This window comes from Colias croceus, chromosome 12, assembly GCF_905220415.1.
Source record: "Colias croceus chromosome 12, ilColCroc2.1".
Lineage (NCBI taxonomy): Eukaryota > Metazoa > Arthropoda > Insecta > Lepidoptera > Pieridae > Colias > Colias croceus.
Genome location: NC_059548.1, coordinates 2,570,362 through 2,593,501, shown reverse-complemented (window position 1 = coordinate 2,593,501; position 23,140 = coordinate 2,570,362). Strand labels below are relative to the sequence as shown.

Sequence of the window (23,140 nt, the reverse complement as noted above, 5' to 3'; positions counted from 1 at the left end):
TCAGGTCCGCAGTTTGCCATGTCTCTTTTCCTTACTAACCTACCGCAATCTTTTAATTTGGTCTGTTTAGTAAGAGCCCAATAAAGTGGCTACCTTTTTAAAATATTCCACCATAATTATTCCTTCAACGTCCCAAAAAACTACCGCTTTAATCTAATCTACTGATTTTCACTTTGAATTTCTTTGGAAGCTCGCATCCAGGACATTGATTGTTTTTTGGTTTCAGCATAAACATGGTGAACGCGGGTAATGTCCATGATCACAAAACGTGACAAAAATTATCCTGATATCATTAAAAATTTAGAAATTTACCCTCTACATGTCGAATGGTTGTTTCTTCTTTTCGTCGAGAAACATTCTGGCACGCACGGTTCACATTCAAATTCATGTAAATAATTGGAAACGTGGCCTGTTGATATGATTTTTTTGTGATTACTTAGTGAATACATGAGCAAGCAAAAAACATTTATTTTATATTTTTATGTGCACAGGAAATACCCAATTATCATTACTTTTGGATCAACCTAGTACATTTAATATGAAAGATTTTAGCTCTTTCTTTCTTTTTTTGGTTTTCTGCTTTAATTAATAATTTGAAGGGAAGTTCATTTAGAAACTGTAAATAGAGCTCCTCATTGTATTGAACAATGTGGACATCACTTCGAAAATCTGCTATGAATACAAAATGTATGGGAAATAAAATGTATGGGAGCGTTTAATGTAACATTTTTGGATATTTCTCGTTTTATTTTTAAAAATTTATTATGGCCATTTTACTCATTAGGTTAAGTACTTTCGATATCAGTTTAAAGTTTTTTGGTATCTGCAATAGTTACGGAATAATCGCTTGTGCACACTTAACGATTACACCCTGTATAGTTGTATCATTATTGAAGATTCTGTTGTATATATAAACTGGGCACAACATTAGTAGAAAACGGCATGTTATCAGAATTATTTATTAATTTTATCCTATAGTATAGATCCTATATAGAATAATTATACTGTTTCTATAACTCTTTCATTCCGAGACGTATTCACTATAAGTACATATAAAAAAACATATAAATCTTCTTCTGAATATTAAAAAGAACGTCTCTTTTTCCGTCTAACCTTCTATTTAGCAAATACTTAGCGAGTTAAAGTTTGGGGTTCAATCTCCTATAGTCCAAGGAAGGTTGAGGTCTAGCAGCGCTCAGAGGGCTATTCACCTATCCGCTCTTGGGAAATTTGGCTCCAAAGGGACATAGGGTTCCTCACTTACATGTGTGCGTCATTTTAGATGAAATTAATGAGATAATTACTTGAACAACGTGACAAAGGAGTAACTAATTATATTTCAATAGCTGCTTACTTTTCTGGAACAATTATTATTTATTTGTGTATTCTTGAAGTGTTCAAAACAAATATGACTACCCCAAGTTATTTGCGAACACCAGACTATAAGTCTTGCATCCAATTCCATTCCTCTTCTAAGTCTAAATGATATACATATACCAGACAAGCCATGACACCACAAATGCCATGTAAACAAGCCACAAAAAAGTGCTAAACAAAGGCAAGGAAAGCCAAAAGCGATCGCGTCACGATTACTGCGGACACGAGGCAGGATCCTTGACCTGGTAGGCCAGACGGCGGCGAGTACAACGTCTGCGACGTCCGCAGGGCACCGAGCGACGTATAATTATTTATTTAACTAGTTACGCGCCCTGGCTCCCCTTGATAAGACTTTTATGTAAGATTTTCAAAGATTTTACAATCAGTATCTTGATGTAAGAGGAGACAAATCAAACAAACAATCATTGAAATACATTAAGTTGTTTTTGACGACTTTAAGACAGCTGTGAAACCAACATATGTATTAAAAATAGAGTTAATTTCACTCTTTTCTCATCTGTTATATTGTTTAAAAATTACATGTAGAAAAATTGGATTGTGATGTGATTCGGAATTTTCGGTCACATAATATTATTTTTCCATCTATAAATTATCACAAGTTTATTGAAACAAACTGAAATGCTAATATAATTCCTAGAAGATTACAACACTATTAACTTAGACTTGTCTTTGCTTATCATTGTTTATTTTAGTTAGCAAAAACTTCAAAAAGCTTACAGAATAAAAAGGAAACCTCGAAAAGAAATAATTCATAAAGAGTACAAAAAAAGCTAATCTGATTATGGTGCTAAAATCGTTTCAACAACTTATAAATAACATTTTTGAGTCATAAAAATATGAACCCAAATAAAATTGAGAAAAAAAACAGTACTTATTTTAATATCAAAATATAACAAGATTAAGTAATTCTTGCGCGTTTCTATTTCACAAAGACGTAATTATTACGTTCAGAGGCTATATTTACGTAGGCACGAACGCGTGGGCGTTCTTTAATACAAAACACCGGTGAGAACCTTACGGATTATGATATTTCAATAGAGAACTATTCTTTTCGTCTGGCATTTTACCAAGCGACTTTTTATACAAAAATACAATGCTAAGATTGGTAGGAGCTGCAATCAAAGACGGCAGAAGGCAGCCTAAGAGCATTCTTTATTTTATTTCCTACTTATGTACCTAGAGCAGGATTTTAAACGCAGTTGATATTGCAGTTAAATTAAAATGTCTCAATCGATGGGAGACCGTCTTTAAATAGTCTATTAATGATTCCTTTGCATTGAAAATTCCAAGTGCAATGAACTTTTAATGTGTACCGTTTCATTTCCCCGTGCTGTGTGGGTATTCACTTTTTAATTATCTTGCGCGTAAAAATGATTGCATTTGACTATTGTAAAATAAATTGAATAAACTATATTAAATGAAAATCGAATTGAAGTTGGCGTAATCGCATTAGGTTTGCTATTGCACATAAAATAGTAAGTCGTACGTTAATTGAAACCATTTGAAATGTAAAATTTCGAATTGGCTTATTGCAATTACTATTTATTGACCTACGTAAAACGTTGAATAGTTTCCCAATTCATGTAGGCACTTAAAATTATGGCCATATTTTAAAAAGTCCTGAAAATTTCAACGCCAATAAAAATACATATTCAACAAAAAAATCAAATACTAACAACTAAAATCCAAAATAAAGGAACCGTATAATTACAGCATAGAAAATGAGAAAGCAATATTGAGACCAAATAATACAACACATAACCCTTTATCCCAAAACAATGACATTTTAAACGTGGTTGCCATCGCGGTTAATTATAACGATCTACTGCCATTGCAACGCTATTTTCAGCTTGTAATTAAATGCTTAAATCAACATGCATAACCGGGCCGTAAATTTGAAATGTGAAAAGTCCCACCGAGCGAGTTCTTACGCGGGAAAATGGCGGACGTTTTCTGGACGATTTAAGTTCTGTTTACTATATTTGATTTTATCTATCGAATATTATATTATTTAACCCTTAAATTGATTTCGTCCGTTTTAAAGGACATAGTATTTACACACATGCTGGCGCTGTTATGGCAGACCTAAGCTTCGCTAATCGGTATATTGGGAAGAGACTAGCTATGTCCTTCGCGTACATGCATGTTTTTTTACCAAAGCCATGTACAGTCGCGAATGGTGACCATTTGAAAATTGCAAAAAACGGATCTCTTGACTCTTTTGATAAAATTGATAATATCTGTAAGTATTTTGGCTATTTTGCTTATAATGTTATATTATTAGTTAGAATACGATTGTAAGTATAGTATTTTGACATAATTTTGACATATTTTACAATATTTGGTATACAAATATTCGTTTATATACGATGTCCCATAAAACGGACGTTGACAACTTGGAGTATATACTAGGGTATTCTTCACTTGTCCTATGTAACGGACGTTGCCAATAAGGCCCTCCATTTTCAACGGAATAATTTTGATATATTTTTCTCTATTTTTATTATATTTTACAGGAGCATGACTTGGCAATCAATAAAAAATTACCTCACTACCTCTGGCGGAAGCTGAAGAGTCTGGCGTTGAGTTGAGATGTCGATTTCGAAGGAAATGTAGACCTACAGGAGTGATTTCACTATGATAACAGTGTCAATCATTTACCCCCAGCACCATACCTTCGGAATTATACGACATATTGATTTGAGACACAATGAAGATTCAAAAAGTCAGAATTTTTACCATCAACAAAATATTATTGCTGCAGAATTACAGCCATTACATGAGGTGTGAGATGAATCTTCCCTACTTCTCAGTAGTTCTTCAGCCATAGCATCATGTTACTTACCAGAAATACCACCCAATGTTTGAAAATTTAAATAATATAATACCTTACAAATTAAAAAACAGGCAGACAATGGATATAATATATGCCAAAGAATCCAAAAAAAGCGATTTAAATTTCCTGTTCGTTTTGGTACTTCAGGCATGGTATACGACTTCTTTGCATACGATGAAGCAAACACATTTCAAACTGTACAATTTAGTGAATGGGAAGAGGACTTTCTTGGTGTATTAGATAAGTTCTCAGGCTATGTAATACTATTTCTATTCCAATTCTTAGCATATTCTTAGGCTGTGATTTTTAGTACTGTCGTTTTTTAAAATCCATTATTTTTAACGATATCGTTAAAGTTTTAACCAACATTTTAAGACATACGTTTGAAAAGCTTATTCTAGATCCTCCATAATTATAATTTGATAATAATTTTGAATTACAGAGTTGAAAATGTGCATTGTAGTCATGTACCACGGTTGCAGGAATAATGTACAATGTCCGTTATATGTGACGGTTCGAACATGTACATATAATTGGCAATGTCCGTTTTATGTGACATAGTGAAAACAATAGAAAAAATTAAAATTTTTAATTTTTTTTTTCATTTTCCTCTTTTCTATCCTAATTCCAATACGTCCTCCAAATTTGGACATTATAAACTCAAGTTATCTAGGGGTGACAATTTAAGGGTTAATTTTGTAGATTAAGAAATTACATGCATAATACAACATCAACAGATAAAAATTATTATACTTTTCAATAAGTTCATGATTAGTACGTTAATTTTATATTTCAGATAGTTACTCTATGTTATAAGTGAAGATAAATATACAGTGTGAATGCCGCTTAAATATAGTATCACTCGTCTTTTACATTGGTTGATTTTTCAATGGTTGGTTAAAACTTATTCATCGAATAACGTATTAAACTACAATTTCAAAAATGTATTCTAATTGTCCGTATGACCATTACAAACACCTTAAGTACATGATAGCAGTTTACAGGTGACATTTTAAAATGTTCGTGTAATACTTTATTGGACGGATAAATTTTAACCAAGGATTGAAAAATCGGCCTCATAATAGTAAAATAATCCAATAGCAAATCAAGATGCAACAACACAGCTCAGCCATGCAGCTGCATAACTCTAAACGACAATCACAAGATCTTGATTGCATCCACTCGAATATGAACAATGAATAGTCTAAGAAATTAATAAGAATAGGTAAATACAATAGCCTTACGCTAAGCCCGCTTTACTCACTGTATATTGGAGACTGCAATTCTTAAGATAAAACGTCTGTTTAAAAACATTTTACTAAGAACAATACACACTTGAATTGGTATACAATTGAAAGAAATACTCCTGTAAGATTTGAGACATAAAAATCGTCTGTTGTTTGATGGATTGAAAATCTCATGGCACAAAGGAGTTACAGGTGCAATACCGATACCTTTACGTATGTCTGTGTATTGATAAGGATGCTTACAATATTTTTGAATTCTTGTATAGTAACATATAGTTGAATGAAAATATTGGATTATAACTTTATATCACACTTCAAATGTGAGCAATGTAGAGCATCAGAACACTGTCATTTGTGCAACTAATACGTACCTAGGTAACTGAGGATTTAACGATTGCCATTCAAATGAAGTTATTTAAGAAGTAAGCTTTTTCTTCCTATTGCACCCAAACTGTAAACCTAGACGAGATAAAATTACCCCAATACAAATAAATATTATGCACCGACACTGACAAACGATACATCCTTTTCGGGCATCACTTAGAACAGATGTTTATCTGTTGTCCCCAGTTATAATTCCCATTCATTCCAACCAGCGCGGAGATATATTAAATCCTGTTAGACCACCCTCTCGATTCGCCCACACATTGTAAAGGTTAAGGGCGACTGATGTATTATTGCATTGCGATTTTCAACTGTGACTGTAAGCTGATACACACAACGAGCATACTCGCGAACCATTTAGAAGCCAGTCGGCCGAGGATAACGCGTGTGTAGAAATTAGTAGTCCAATTTTCCTCGTTCGAGCCCCGTGCACATAGACCAAGCTGTTTAGCGCGAAAAATGCTTCGCGAGGCTGTTCGCTCTGTGTGAATCAGTCTTATAACGAGGTCAGAGAGACCCGTGGGCTTCCGTAAGCCAGCTATTATGTTTGCGTATGTCATAGTTCACTTTAAAATCACAATACACGAAGCTGAGCGTAGATGTTGTGAAATGTCAAAAGTCGCGGTCAATCTCATTGTTGCGAATTTGAAAGGAAAGTAAGATCACAGTAAAATTATATTATGCTTCCACTCATACAAAAGCTTCATGCTTCTATTCTAAATGGTTGAATAATCAAAAAAAAAATGAATGATGAAGAAACCGTAAAGCTAAAGATGTAAAAGTGAGAAATATTCTATCTTAAATCCACAGCACGGCACACATTCTATATCCGTGGAACACTTATCAATAATTGTAAATTAATAACTCACGAGGCACGCCATATCTGAATGGACATGCGAAGCATTCGGCTCGAACATAATTCGATGAACATTATACCGCGTGAATGTAATACCGCATGCTTTTTACATAAAATACGATCATTGTTTAACAATATTGATACAAATAAATGTTTTGTCGGCTAAAAATTGAATTGGCTGATAATTATTTAGCGCCAATTTATAAATAAACTTTTTAGTCTATACTAATATTATAAAGAGGAAAGGTTTGTATGTATGTATGTATAGTTTTCACGCATAAACTACTGAACCGATTTTGATGAAATTTGGCACAGACAATCTTAAGACCCTGAGAAAGAAAATACGATATATGTACCACGGGCGAAGCCGCGGCGAACCGCTAGTCATAAATAAATTGGAATGATAAGTTGTCTTAGTAGTATGAATGTAGAGCAGAATATTTTTTTTGTTTTTGTTAGGATTTGTTAGTGTAATACTAAAATCAATACTCGTCTCGAGCGCTGAATATTTATGTTCTTTAATGTGAAATAATGAACCAAAAATTGCAATAAATGCCATATTGAAGCTACAAAACAACTATCTTTTTAAACGATGACTGGAATAATTACTCACTCTCCATAAATTTACTTATCATACTTACATTTGTGTAATTAAAATAAAAATAAAATTACACTAAGCCTAAATAAAAAAATTCATACATTGTAGCTTGTAAGCCATAAAATTTATAACGTTAAAACGGTTCAAAAAGAATAATTTAAACCCACATTGTATTTATAATGCTAAATGCTTTGCCGCTCACGAATGATACACCTTGTATTAACATAATATAATGAGAAATGAAAACAAACTCATTATGAATAACGGAAACGGTTCTATATTGGGTAAGCTAATTGTTAAATCAAATCGTGACGTGGAAAGAATATTCTATGCATCTTTCTACTATACTTGTAACGGTCATTTTGTTAATTTAGGCATACTGGCTCGACTAAACTATTAAACCGACTACGTAAGTAGATGCTATTTTATTAATGGTTTAGTTTTTTTCTATGAATTCATATTACCTAGTAAGTAGGTATACGGAAAAGCTTGTATTGCACAAAAGTTAAGACCAAAAGGCCTTATTAGAAAGATATTTTTATGGATAAATTATCTCTATGTAGAGACGTTGATTATATTTATTTATAGATGCTATTTAAGATTTTGCTATAAATTTATATTTTTACTTTTTCTATTAATATGATCTTACAGTAAATGGAACTGGAACTTACAGGAAAAACTTGCACGGCACAAAAGTAAAGACCTAAAAGCCTTCATTAGAAATATATTTTTTTATGGATAAATTACGTCTATGTAGAGACATTGATCATATCTATTTTACTTTCGTTCCATACATTTGCCGTAACTCTTCTGGGTTATAATTGCTAACATTAAAAACATACAAATTAATGTGTTAGTTCGTCGCAAAAGTAAAAACATTGGTAATCAAAACACGTCGCTCATAAACATCCGTGACGTTCGCTGTAATTGTTTCTTTGCCATTTAAATTAACGGGAATAAAGAGGGAATACGGAAGTGTTGTAAAATTAAACTTTTAACTTATTGGATAATAAATCGATCATTAGGAGTCTTCAAGATTAACAGATTTAAAATTAAATAATTATAATCATCATTATGACGACTGATGACATATTTTCACGAATATAAGTATTTATTTTAGACTCTAATATTTAAGGCTCTATCTTCTTGATGACATCTTTCATAGAATCTTCTACTTATTCAACTGTAATGAACTGTATTCTACTAAGTATACACATTTCGAGTCGAGTATTCTATTTCAATTAATATTCATAAAAAACATATTTTTTGATATGCTAATATTGAAAGGGTTAGACAGCTAACGTTGAAAGTAGTAACTAAAGCCTCTTTTAGACACAAATCTTATATGATCATGTAGACGAAGTCGCAGACATTATCACGTACATATTTAAAGATAACACGACACACCATCCGTCTCAAAACGCAATCTAAGAGTTTCACGATTCTCAGATCAATACATTTGCAGTGTGACGCACATGTGTTAATAATCTATCCAACATATACATGTACTTTCAAAGGGGAGACTCCGAAGGAATGGATTTTTATGAGTATAATGTTCGGTTGGTAGAGGGAAATGATATCGAGCAGTTGGAAAATTTGGTATTTATGGAGAACAAGCAGATGCATGTTATTAATACGTAGCTTTGATTTATAATAACTAACTTTACTAAATTCTAAACATGTCAATAATATTGTAAAGTAAGTTAATACGAGGTAAAATAATCTTATTCGGTCAGGACAGGTGGTATTAGTCCCTAAAATACATTTGTTTTAAATTAGCTAACCTTTCTTATTATCCACGGTCAATAGGTAATCTTACAAGTTTAAAAGTGTTCCATCGATCCTTATCAATCGCACCAACCATTGATTCTTTCTATTACCAAATAAAAACTTTACCAACCACTTCATATTTGGATTGCCAAATTATTTGAGTGGCCGGTTGGCTTGGTTGGTAGTGACTCTGCCTTCCAAGTCACTGTCCGTGGGTTAGATTCCCATCCGGGGCAAATATTTGTGTGATGAAAATAGAGACTGTGTAATTATCTATAGGTATAAGTATTTATTAAAATTATATATATGTATGTGTATGTTTATCAGCCATCTGGTTTCCATAACACAAGCGAAAGCTTAGTATGGGATCAGATCGTGCCGTGTGTGAAAATTGTCCCGAAATATTTATTTATTTATTATTTAATTGTATTGAAAATTCAATTTAATTGCAAGAAATGTTTTAGAATTACGATAGTCCCCTTCAGAACCTCAGCCAAACGCCTTGCAACCAGTTAAACACTACATCAAGTAAGCGGTTATTATCACTCACTACCAGCATAAAATTATCCTACTCAAGTACTCAATATGAGCGTAAACAAGGCGATCTCCTCGTGGCGCCTCGCGGTCAACACCCGATTGGATTTTAATATCTCTATTTATAGACGAATTCAAATAGGCACCTTTATAATTGTTGGCACATTCGCTTGCAACTTTCATTGCACTCGATAAGTTTGATTGACTTCGAATACTCTTTGGTCTAGCATTTATTGGGGTGGTTTTAGCGAAATTATTGAGCCAGGAAATAATGAATATTCTTCGTTTTATTGTTGGCTGTTTTTTATTTGTTTTACTGTTTGCTGTTTTTTTTTTTTTGTTTTTCGTGTAATTTATTGCTATAAAGTGAAAGCTGAGGTCACTTTCGCTTAGGTTGGTAAAATACCAATCATGTCAAGTAGGTATTTAAAAAATAATGCAGTTCAGTGTTTTAGAAAAGTAAATTAAACGGATTAATTGGTTAGTTTTAGGAAACGGATTAATTGAGTATTATGTGGAATGGAAGTTTGCAAAGTTTATTAACCCACACGTATTTTTACTCATGTGCTATACTTTGAAAATTGTCATGGTCTATGAGTTAATATCTAGTTCTTATAATATAAATATCAGTATTAAAAAGTCATTTGACATTTAATATTACACGGGATTACATTCTGCGAAACAATCAGGAATAGTAATCTGTTTATCTGTTTTATAGCCCACTAGTAGGTGCTGTATATTGTCTACTATTATAATACTATAAAATATACATTTACTTTATAATATGAACATGTAGAGGGATAAAAGGGATTCCTATCATCATATAAATCTGCTACAGCGGCTCTATTACTAACAAAATATCTCAAATTTTTAAGTTAAGAGATGCATATACTTACTAGGTATATTTAAGAAATTTAGTGTGAGGCGCTATAAAATGTTTTCATATTATACACATTTGACGTCAGAAACAATTAATGCTCTTACTGCTGAAGGACACTTCTATACACGTGGACATCTAGTTATAATATTGGTCTAAATTTCATTTAATTAATGTTAATATAACTCAGAAACTAATTCATAATTTCATACTAATGTTATTACCGTTTGTCTCACAATAATACAATTTATGTATCTCATCTTTAATAAGGTCCATTAAATACGAATATATTTATAAATAACTTGCAATTAATTGCTTGGAATAAGGTATCAATCAAAAAAAGGCCTTAATCATCTATTGAAAACAGATGGAAAATATCGTACCTATTTATAGAACTCTTAAACGTAGTTTTCTTTTTAAATTGTCTCGATAGACATAGATTGAGAGAAAGGGAAAGATTACTGAATCGTACACGGATAATAAATATATTTAAATCTAAGTAAATGCTGCAATAGTTATGTCATTATAAAATTCAGCACTGTCTTAGTACAACGTATTATCGATAAATCCGTTACAAAGTACGAAAAGCGTACGAAAAATGTGTACGCGTACGAAAAATGGTGTCTATAACGTACCATAAGAGTGTAGCGTAAAATAGAGAGTACCATGTTAACACGAACTTGCACACTATTTCCACAATAAACACTTTATTTTATAGTGTTAACGTACTTAAGGCTCATTAGAACGCAAACATCATCCCAATCTGCCATACCAAATAGTTAATAATACGTGAGCCGATTTCTAATACGAAGTTCTCTCAAGCATAACTCAAAATCACGTTGAGATGTGGACGTATACCGTTAAAAGGTGCGTCGGCATTCGCACGTGGATCAGGCCAAAGACCTTAAGGCCGCACAAATATTATGCTAAACAACAGACGTTGAATTTTAAATTGGCACAGTTTAGTAATTAAGGCCAATTTGTATTTGATAAGCTAACAAATCAGCTTCGACTGTGTCTGCGTTTAATATAGCTTTTACTCTTGTGTTTTCCTCGAATGTCTAGTGTCTACGTTCAGGCTATATTACTTCGTTTATGCGACATTATTGTCAACTGTACACCAAGTATAAAGCACTGAAAAAAACAGAAGGTACATGTGCATTTTGAATGTTTTATAAATAGGTACATTTTCTAAAAGACTGCATTTAAATATTGATTTTATAAAGCGTAGGATATAAGCTCTACCAATCGTTTTAATTGGCAAGTTGTTACGTAAACCTTGTAGGACTAAAAAAGATGGTACTTTTATGTTCCGTTACGATAATTGATTGTTTTTAGCTTCATACGTTAAGCGGATTCTGTAAAGGCGGCTTGATTAAAGGAAGTTATTTGTTAATTACTTCATACTTTTAATGGTTCAATTTATTTGATTAATTTCATTCTTGTTCATTGTATCTTTATTTTTCATGAACACGAGCAATGTTTTTACAGTTACGTATTATTAATAAGTTTATAACATAACAAAATTTATATTCAATATTCATGAACACTAGTATGAAGATAGATAATAAAGTTTCATAATAAAAGGACAATGAAACGAAATACGGCGAAATCTTAATCACCCATTATCACGTTTACACTTGAAAACATCAAACCAATTCGCCTCAATCATTACAAAGGCCTTCAAACGTTAAAAATAACACAAACCATTAATTCCTTAACTTCACTCCATTCAACGTTGACTACTTATGAAGTTTTAGGCCGACAAGTGTACAAGGCAACGACACTCGAGTCATGCTAAGCTTTAATTGAGGCGAAAACAGCCCAAAGTTGGCTGGCAGTGCTCATTAAGAACAACAAACAAGAGACTAAGTAGCAGACGACCTGGGAAGTAATCTGCTTTGGAAATACGGCGACTCCTTAAATATGCTATTGAATCTGTGATCGCCTTTTAAATGAAATCGATTTGTAGGAAGGAATGAATGAAATATAGAGTTTATGGAGCGTTTAATTGGAGAATTTGTAATGTTTTTTTAAGACATACTATAAAGTACATAATGAGGAAAACGCGAAACATGAAATCGTAAAAAATGTGAATGGTGATGTAACACTGTTGGGAATTATGTTTGAATGAGATGGAAAATTTCATTCATGTTTTACATTTTACGTTATACTGTATACTTACGTGCTTGTATACTAAGGTATATTTTTGGAAAGAAACAAAGTTAAATGGTCGTGAGTTCATTTAAATTCTATCAATTTTAAGCTTACCTACTCGATTAAAAAATTAAAGAAATTTGTTCATGCAAACCCGCGTGCAGAAAGCTTCTTTAATAGCTCAACATGAACTATCAATACTCAAATACCACTAAAATGAGCAGATATAGAATAAAAATTGTATTCTTAATGGTCTCTGAAAGCGCGTGGGCGAATACAAACGCTATGAAAGATCCCATTCAATCCATAGTGAATTTATAAGTAAAGGTAGGGCTGATTTATGTACACCCTTCCTAAGGGTTTCGATTGAAAACGCTTACCGATACACGCAAGTTTGATCGTGAGTAGACTATTAATTTTATACGTTTCATAATTTGTTTGAATTAGAAGTAGAAAATAATTGTTGTTGAAATGAATGTTGACATCCATTAACAAAACATTTCGTAAATTTTATAACTTAAAAACCTTTAAAAACCTATATTTTTAAACTTCAATTATTCCTGTTTTAAAACTAAACAACAAGGAAACCCGAATTTGTTTAAAACTTCATAACCTATTACGACAGATCTTAAACAAAGTTTAATATGTATAGCTCATTTATTCCTATAACATAGTATGTGTCTTATTGATAATAATACTAGTAGTCATAATAAAAAAGATTCTACGCCACCCGATGCCACCACATTTTTGGTTCTCGGGCACACCAGTTCAGGGTGTAAAGGAACAGTACAGAACAGGAACAATGTTAGCAGAAAAATGTGCATATTCATTGAACAAGCAATGTGATTTTACCTCCGATCTGTAAAACTCTCGAGTTTATGCACCTCTACTTTATAATATCTCATACACATTAATATCCTTGTACGGGCTTACAATTTACAAACTCCCACTGCGAAGACATTATAAAAATACATAATGACCGTAAAGATCTCAACAAAGTACCAACACAATTATTACTACAAACGAAGTAAGAATTCATTCACAATTAAAATATATAAAAATATCTTAACGTGGGTGAGGATCAACAGGTTTCTGAAAATGATCCGTGACATTTGAGACCGTATCCCAAAAATGCTTTAGCAAATTAAATTAGGAGTTATATTTCTTATATTTTAGCAGTTAATTCCACTGTTTGTGTGGTTTCTCGCCCACTCAAGTAGTCTCGAGTATGTTCTAATTGTTTGACGTAATCTGCCTACTTGTGCGTAAGGGTTGCTAAATTTGCTTCTTATTAAATGCATGAAAAATTATTTCTGTCCCGTAGGTTACGGTGCTGAAAATATTTACATAATATAATAGCATGTTCCAAACTAATAGTTATAGACTTTATTATATTAAATAGTTGTTAAATAAATTTCTTCTTCTTCTTCTTCTCTTAAATAATGGCTTCACCCAATAAAAAGGGACTTCGCCAATGTCCAGTGTATATGGGAGAGACAGGACTCAAATTTCAGTCAGTTAGACTTATACGGCTGTGACATTTAACATTTGGAACTGAGTGGGAAAATGCAGAAATTTTGATCAACTTGGAGCGGCTAGAACAAACACATAAGACAATACAGGTTCTATTATATTACTAACTACAGGATACACTAATATGATTTATAAATATAATAAGGGGTTAATACTTTAGTTTATTATAGGAAATAAATTTAGATAGTATTTCAACAAATTTGGAAGGCACTAAGGACAACAGACATTTAAAATTTGTGGGACGAGGGATTTCAGGAGGGAGGACATCCAGTAATGAAGAACGGAGCTTGGTACATTCAAAGAACAGGTGGTCAGTAGTACCTTCATCTAATCCACACTCACAAATAGAATGGTCACGTACTCTGATTTTCGCCAGATGGACAGGAGTACACGCATGGCCGAAGCGCAGCCGACAGATAGTGGATGTTATTGGTTTGTCGAATTTGCGAAAGCGGAAAAACCACGGTTTGTGTGGAATAGTAGGCTGAATGTCCCAATAAAATTTACCTTTCGTGCGGCTGGACTCTTGCCAAAGATTCAACCACTTCCTATCTAGACGTGATTTTGATAGTGGAACAAGGTCTTGACTGTAATTACTAAAGTGAGTATTGCAACCCACTTGCGTAGCAGACTTAGCCAAAGAGTCAGCCATCTCGTTACCCCCTATACCAATATGACCTGGTATGTAAGTTATTTGAACGTGGAGACCCTTATTGAGGCAATTTAAAAGAACCACACGTATTCTTAAGATCAAGGGGTGACATGATCTGGATCGAAAGGGATTAGATAGGAGAGCCTGGAGGCAGCTTAATGAGTCAGAAAATATAACAGCTTTATCAAGGTTGTGAGAGCTAATGAAAGTGAGGGCTTCGAGAATGCCTGTAGCTTCACCAGTGTAAACAGTAGATAAAGGGGGGCACTTTAACTGGAGAATAATGCTGGATTGAGGGTACCAAACAGCGACTCCCACACATGAAATATCGGACATTTTCGAGGCATCGGTAAAAAAGAGGTGCCAATTGGGCCATTTATTGGCTACAATTTCATTAAATGTAGCATTTGCATTAATTGTGTGTTTAGTTATGCCACAATTTAAAAGTATAGGTGGATTGTACGTAAGGGACTGGAAGTTAACGGAGAAGAGAGGGTATAGTTCAAACTGAACAGTAGGATCAGGCAGACGGGAGAATCTTATGAAGCTTTTCAGTAAACAAGAAAAATTAGCAGAGGGACGGAGATTTTGACTAGTGGAGATTTGAAGGAGATTATGGAGCTTGGGCCAAAGGATATGGGAAGAGTTATAGATAGATTTAAAAAAATATTTATCACAAAGATACTGCCTGCGAAGGGCTAGGGGAGGGTCAACACACTCAACCTGCAGGGCGTTAATCGGGGTAGATTTCATTGCTCCGGTAATCAAGCGCAGACAACGAGATTGCACTTTGTCTAGTTTATTTAGTGCCGTCTTATTACATGGATCGAGTATGAAAGACGCATAGTCTAAGTGACTACGCACCACGGCATTATAAATAAGTTTCTGACAGTATGGGTGGGCCCCCCACCACACTCCTGCCAGAGAACGTAATATATTAATCCCTTTTTCGCATTTTTGACTGATGTAGTTAACATGAGGGGAACCCGATAACCTAGAATCTAATATAACGCCTAAATACTTAACTTTATTGGTGACTGGAATTGGTTCATCGCCAAGTATTAGGGTTGGTGCGGGAATGTGACGCTTTTTAGTGAAAACTACAACGCAACATTTTGGTACAGACACAGACATACCATGCTCTGATAGCCAATCACGAAGATACGACAAAGCTGAATTAAGGCGCGAGGTGATTTCATCCATGTCATGGGAATGAGCAAATAGGGTGATGTCGTCTGCATATTGAAGTATGTCACAGAAAGATGTGACTGTCGTATCCAAGTTGAAAGTGTAGATCGCATATAGGAGAGGACTTAATACAGATCCTTGAGGGAGCCCCTTCCAGGTAAGCCTAGTGGAAGAAATATGAGAGTTATGGCGCACTTGAATGGATCTTGACATTAAAAGATTGCAGATAAATCGTATCATCCTCACTGGGATACTCAGCTGTAACAATTTGTTTCTGAGTAACGGAAGAAGTACGCTATCGTAGGCTGACGCTATATCTAAAAAGACGCCTACCAAATACTGTTTTCTTTCAAAGGCCGATCGAATGTCTGTGGATAAAATGCCCAAACAATCCAGTACACTCATACCCTTTCTAAATCCAAATTGAGACCTGGATAACAGTCCCCTATTTTCTACAAGCCACTCAAGTCTATTTTTAACCATGTGTTCGGCTATCTTAGACAGACACGAAGAAAGAGCGATTGGTCGATAGGAGTCGGCACTAGAGGCTTGTTTGCCTGGTTTTAGTAAAGGAATTATGAGATGTGATTTCCAAGAGTCAGGGATGTAACCGAATTCATAAAAGAAATTTACTAAGTTTAAAAAGTACTGTTTGGTTATGGGACCGGATTGGCGTATGAAAGAATAAGGAATGCCATCTAATCCGGGAGAAGAGTCTAAGAGGCCGCTGAGGGTTACATTTAGCTCTTCCAGGGAGAATATGGCTTCCATGTTGTTATCATGAGACGAGACGAGCGGACCAGTGGCCATAGGGAAAGAATCTAAAGAAGGAACAAAGGGAGGGGAGAACTTATCAGCGAACTCCTCAAGCCACACTGAGGAGTCATTGGAGTCTATGTCGTTACAAGAAAGAGAGCCACGAAATTTGCGTATGTTCTTCCAAATAACTGTTGCAGGTGTTCTAGGCGATAGACTCTCGCAAAATGTTTGCCAGCCTGCTTTCTTTTTATTTTTAAGAAAAAGTTTGGTACGCGCGGCTATTCTTTTATAATATATAAAATTTTCAACGGACATGGAAGCATTATACTGAATTTCGGCCTCTCTCCTTGAGTTGACAGAAGCTGAGCATTCATCGTCCCACCATGGCGGAGAGATTTTGCGAGAACCAGAGTTAGAAACAGACTTAAGAGGGATGTTATTCGCAGCTGCGTTTTTAATACAATCCACAAAGTCAGAATAAGTACATAGATTATAATCAAGAGAAACAGAAGGAAGGGACTCAACCAGATTGTCAAGACCAGTAGCATAATCCTGCCAGTTTGCTTTACAAAGTCTATACATGAGTAAGGGTGGAAAAGGGGAAGTCAATGGGATAACAGACTGGGAAAGAGAAGAAAGAAGAGGAAAATGGTCGCTACCGTGAGTACTAGAAAGAGTTAAATTGGTGAGGGATGGAGCCAAGGAGGAAGAACAAATACATAGATCGACTACAGAGGAGAGACTCTGATTAGGAAAGACTCTCCTAGTGGGAGATCCATCGTTAATTACACAGAGGTCAAGGTCATCAAGCAGATCCATTAGCAGGTGCCCAAATGTATTGCAAACAGAAGATCCCCAAGAAGTGTGCTGAGCATTAAAATCGCCCAATACTAAAAGAGGAGACGGTACGGAGGAAAGTATAAGTGAAAGATCAGGTATAATAGAAGGATGAGGATGAGAAATGTAGACAGAAATAATAGAGACATTATTGCATCTCGCAGCAACAGCGTTAATACGCTGATCATGCATAGGTAATAGAATACGAGAGAAATTTAAACAATGTTTAAGTAAAAGTGCTGTTCCAGCATACCCATCGGCTCTGTCATCTCGCAGACAGAAAAAGCCAGGAATCCGAAAGTGACTTCCGGGAACTAGCCATGTCTCCGAGATGGCAAAAGCTATAGGGTTGTGGGTTGAAATAAGGTCAAGTACTTCATGACATTTCGGACGAATGCTTTGAGCATTCCACTGAAGGATGGTGAGGGCCATTGTTAAATAGAGAGAGAAGATTTATTAATCTATGGGCAACGTTGGTCGGTAATGTATCTGTTTTTTTCAGAAAAGTTTCTAATGCTGAAACATAAAGCTCAACATTAGAGCTCAGTACAACAGGGGGATCTGGGTTCTGATATAAGGCACAACCATTCGGTTGGGTAGAAGGTAATTCCTGAGTTATTTGGCGGTGTGCAGCTACATCATACGTTTTACCTAGTGGTGCATGAGTGCGAGGGGGTATAGAATAGGTCTTTTTGTATGAAGTTTTATTAAGAGGACGAGTTTGACGAACACTATTGGATTGTTTCATAGAAGGGGTGGGAAAAACAGGTGATTGTTGTGATCTGGGCGCAAAAACGAAACTGGCTGTTTCCGAAAACGGTCTGTACACTGGAGGGGTAAGCTTAGAGGCTTCCTCGAATGAGATACCTTCTGTGGCCATCAAAAGTTTAATTGACTTTTGCCGGCTGTGTTCCGGGCAATTTTTGTCAATGGCAAAGTGAGTGCCATTGCAGTGGACACATAGTGCTTGAGATTCTTGAATGGGACAGGAGTCACCCGAGTGGTTTTGTGTACATTTGTAGCACCTCTCTTTTGAGCGGCACTGGTCTCGGATGTGCCCAAAGCGACAGCACTTGTGGCACTGGATGGTTGGGTAGTGATAAATTTCTACGGGGAGAGAAGTGTACCTACAGTAGATTTTTGATGGCATTACTTGGCCCAAGAAAGTAAGTACCACTGTTTGGGACGGGACCCAAGTTGTAATCCCATCAAGGCTAGATTTTTTATTAAGTCTACGTGCTTTAAGTATGCGACCGTGCCTGTTAGGGAATTCTGCACACTCCACCAAATCATCCATGGTCCATTCTACAGGTATACCTTTTACAATACCCATGCGGGTGATGTGATAGGTAGGAATGAATGCCTTAAATTTAGCTTCGGCCAAAGCAGGTAAATATAAAAAATTATTAGCATCCTCAGCTGATGCAAACTCAACTGATATTCTATTGCGGCCAACAGATTTTACTCCGTCTCTTAAAATATTAGGTACTTTTTGTCTATACAAGAAAGATCCAAATTTGATAGGACGGATGGACAGGCCAGCAGAAGGATCGTTTTCTACGCGAGATACGTGGACAATGTATGGTCCAACTTCATCACCACTATATCTTAAAGGATTATTTAAAATAGGATCAACAAATATACATAGATGGATTAACAGAAGGTAAAATGGGATCTGATGGAACAAAGCGTTTAATTGGGGATTCATCTGTAGACTCAGGTGACGGACACCTTTGCCTCTTATTCTGAGAGATGTCCAATTCCATGCTTCTTTCCTGGACGTCAGGGGGCTTAGGGGGATCGGGTGGATCAGGGCCCATATTAGTGAATTGTTAGTACACTTACCACTATAACCACTAACTAAACACTTAAATACGAACACAATACAGCCCAAAGTGAATATATTATTGTTAAAATAGCCAAAACACTAAATTAAAAACCCAAACACGTGTGACAGAAATCACGCCAAATGTCAAAGTCCTTAAATAAATTTGATTGTCTGTTTATTAGTGAAATAGTATTCTATCCATAGAGAATAACTTTCCGGAGTAGGTACTCGACTTTCATATGCATTTGCATCGATCAAACAAGATGTACCAACATAATAATTATGTACAATATACATCTATAAAATGTATGTATGGTAATGATAGTTAAAATATATTATTGTGAAAGAATTTTAAAATATCTGTCCGCTTCAGGTATTAAACATAAATACTCCGCTGACTCTATATTACGTATAACATCTTAATTAATAACAACCATAATGAAATTCAACGAACATAATCGAGTACCACAATACAGCATGTAAACAGAACATGAAAACGTCAACAACAAAACCCTCGGTTAATAAAAGCAAGTTAAACAATATCATCTGCTCTCCAAACCGCAAAGCCTTGATGGTCGTAAAGAGACATTTCGTGAGTGTTGCCGAATGGCGCCTGTTATACATTTATACGAAATGTACTGTCGCTCATACCGAGTATAATATTGCTCATTGTTCTGTGAAATCTCGCTGCATATCTCATTTGCTGAAATTAATTTTGCTTAGTTATGTTTCGAGGTTGTCAAATATTCAAGCGCATAAGAACTCTACAAAAATAAAAATGTTTACTAAAGAATCGAAGATATAAAACAACGTTGTTATAAATCAACTCTTTTTGTTTAAACTCTATTAAAATGTTCAATATTAAAAATCTAGGAAAAGTCGGGATGCCTAGTTAGTCTGGACGTATGACCTTTTAGTTTGCGGAGGCGTCATTTCCAACCTTTATACAAGTGCTGATCTAAACGCCTACGCTACACCCCCGACCTCGTTAAATGAGCGAGAAATACTACCCGTTCCGTATCAATCATGAAAAGTAATAATCAAAATATAATTAGATATGTAGTACAAATCTGTAGTACTACGTACGGCGTGCCGGCTCAAGTGTTTATTTACATTTACACAAACCTATTTAATTATGAACATACTATAAATACGCGCCTCCCGCCAACTTTAAACGAAGTTATTAACACTAAACTTCCCTAAAGACGTTCAAGTGACGTCTAAAGTTGCATACTTCGAGAGGTCGTAGTTTAACGTCTACGTCGGCGTAGGGGAAAACATATGTTTGGAACCACGCGGTTCGATCGATACCGGCTGGCGGGCATGCACTTACCGTGGTCAACTTGAAGTTTAACTTTCGCTGCAACGCAGTCTCGAGGTGAAGGGCCATTATTGTATCTTACACGTATCCTACGAGCGATACCGCCAAGGGTCTATAGCATAGCTTAAAAACCGGCGTGTAGTAAAAAAAACCGCGAGTGCTGTAAAAAATCAGCGTGGAAGAACGCGTGTTCACACGGCCATGTTAGCCGCCTGTCAAACGCTTCCGCTTTCCGCCGCGCGGCGCTGCAGTCGCGCTACGGCTGCGCGCACATGGCCCGTAGGACTCGGAGGGTGCACCGAGAGGCATGCTAGCAATTTTCCACCAATTGATTTATGAGTAAACTTTTAATTCGGGTAGAAGTTACACGTTGTGTCTTTGCGTTTTTCCAAACGAAATAGCGAATACTTTTGGATCTTGTACACGACTTTTTATTAAATTTAACTCAATATAAAAACATAGTAAACTCAATTTATACTTATGCTCAAACTTTCTTTTGAAAGTTAATGAAGTATTACATAGAATATAACGACGTTATTTACAGTGGCTCTATCTCGTAGAGTTGATTTTGTTAGTGTTCTACATAGTTTTATTAACCAAACTTTTTCACTTAAACATAACGTATCACTACATAGTATAAAACAAAGTCGCTTTCTCTGTCCCTATGTCCCTTTGTATGCTTAAATCTTTAAAACTACGCAACGGATTTTGATGCGGTTTTTTTTTAATAGATAGAGTGATTCAAGAGGACGGTATTAGTATATTATTTATTAGGTTTTAGACAAAGCGGGCGAAGCCGCGGGCGGTAAGCTAGTTTATAATATAAATATATTAAAATAAAGCCTCCATCCGAGCTTAGTACACCTAAATATAAATATGAAAGACACCTTCACTTAAAATTCAAATTTTCATTGCATCTGTACGATAAACGTCCCCTAAAATTTGCCACTTACAAGCGAATCCCAAATAAACACAAGCAAAATTCAGTTTGTAATCTGTACATTCAGAAAAGAGTTACAATTTTTGCTGCGACACCATTTCCTTATGTACTCAGACTCGACTACAAATAGCGAATGCCTCAGCCCGTTATATTATGTTCAACGTCGGATGTCGTCGCTGTTTCAAATTTAAAAGAGTAGTCCGTGAGCATTTTAAAGCGATAGTCTTTTATATCCTTTCTATGTACCGTGTCTGTTCATTTGCAGGGGAATCATTATTTTATTGTAATTTGTTGAAAATGTATTGGATTGCATTAATTTAAACAGTGGCTAGAGCAGTGGTGGCTCAGTGGTGAGACCTCGGACTTCGAATCGATAAGTCCGGGGTTCGAGACCAGGCGAGCGCGCAGGAATTAAATTGATTTTTCAATTTATCTGCGCATGTTGTAACATCACCACTGCTCGAACGGTGAAGGAAAACATCGTGAGGAAACCGACATGTCGAAGAATTAAAAAGTTCGACGACATGTGTCATCCGCCAACACGCACTTGGCCAGCGCGGTGGATTATGGCCTGTACCCTCATAGGAGGCCCGTGTCCCAGCAGTGGGAACGTATATGGGCTGATGATGATGATGATGAAACAGTGGTTCAGATAATGGTGAAACAGGCAGATAAAGCTTTTTTATAAGGAGAAAAAATATTTTGAATCTCTTCTAAAATCTTCGTGCCTACAGTTAGAAGATTTTTGAATCAACGCATCATCCGCAGTCAACACAAAAATACATACTTCATGCATTTTTTTGTTTATTTTTACTTGCTTACAACCATAAATGATATTGTGGTATTGGTATTACATATATCTTATTTAGCTCGATCTCTATGTATTCAAATTCCTTCAGATCAGCCTATTATTCTAGCATCATCTTTTATATCACAATTTTTCTAAAAACAGTAAATCTACGAAATGTTAATACCTACCTTGTATTTATTACATTAATTTTTGAAGTCGTATATCAACAGAAAATTACTAAATTATTTATTCGGAGTGATAGTGGGAACCGTTGATTTAAAGTGGTTTAAACATATCACTTGAAAACCTCTTAGCCTAGAAAAGCTTTAATTTTTTCACATTTTTATGCCAGCAAATATAGACTAACTAAGTGAACAGGTTTACTAATTGTATGAATTACAGATGTAATGTAAGACTCAGGAGCGATATTTAGTCAAATTATCGAAATAATTATATTAATAATAAATATAAAGATTAATGCTATGAATATAAGTAAAATATTTTTTTTTTACGGTCACACAATCATCTCCATTATTGATAACCATCTTTTTACATAACCAAGCTAAACCAAGCAGACCTAATAATGATGTAAAAAAACTACACTTCTCCCTTCTCTCTTCTTTCCTCTTCGTGTT

General features: G+C 35.1%; 1 protein-coding gene and 1 long non-coding RNA gene across 5 annotated transcripts in view; one reads left to right on the top strand and one right to left on the bottom strand.

Annotated features, from left to right (window-relative positions):
• Window positions 1-20,910, bottom strand: part of LOC123696371 (protein alan shepard) — a 171,640-nt gene extending 150,730 nt beyond the window's left edge. The window contains exon 1 of one of the 4 annotated variants that reach the window (XM_045642501.1): window positions 20,788-20,910. In XM_045642501.1, coding sequence (XP_045498457.1) covers window positions 20,788-20,844 — 57 coding nt within the window. In that variant the 5' untranslated portion in view covers window positions 20,845-20,910. The remainder of the gene's footprint in view (window positions 1-20,787) is intronic. The other 3 variants (XM_045642498.1, XM_045642499.1, XM_045642500.1) reach the window with 3 other exon arrangements.
• On the top strand, window positions 3,414-4,826 carry LOC123696373. The gene is made up of 2 exons (XR_006752068.1): window positions 3,414-4,182; window positions 4,306-4,826. It is a non-coding gene; the product is annotated as an uncharacterized LOC123696373 (long non-coding RNA).
• Window positions 20,911-23,140: the final 2,230 nt, after the last annotated feature.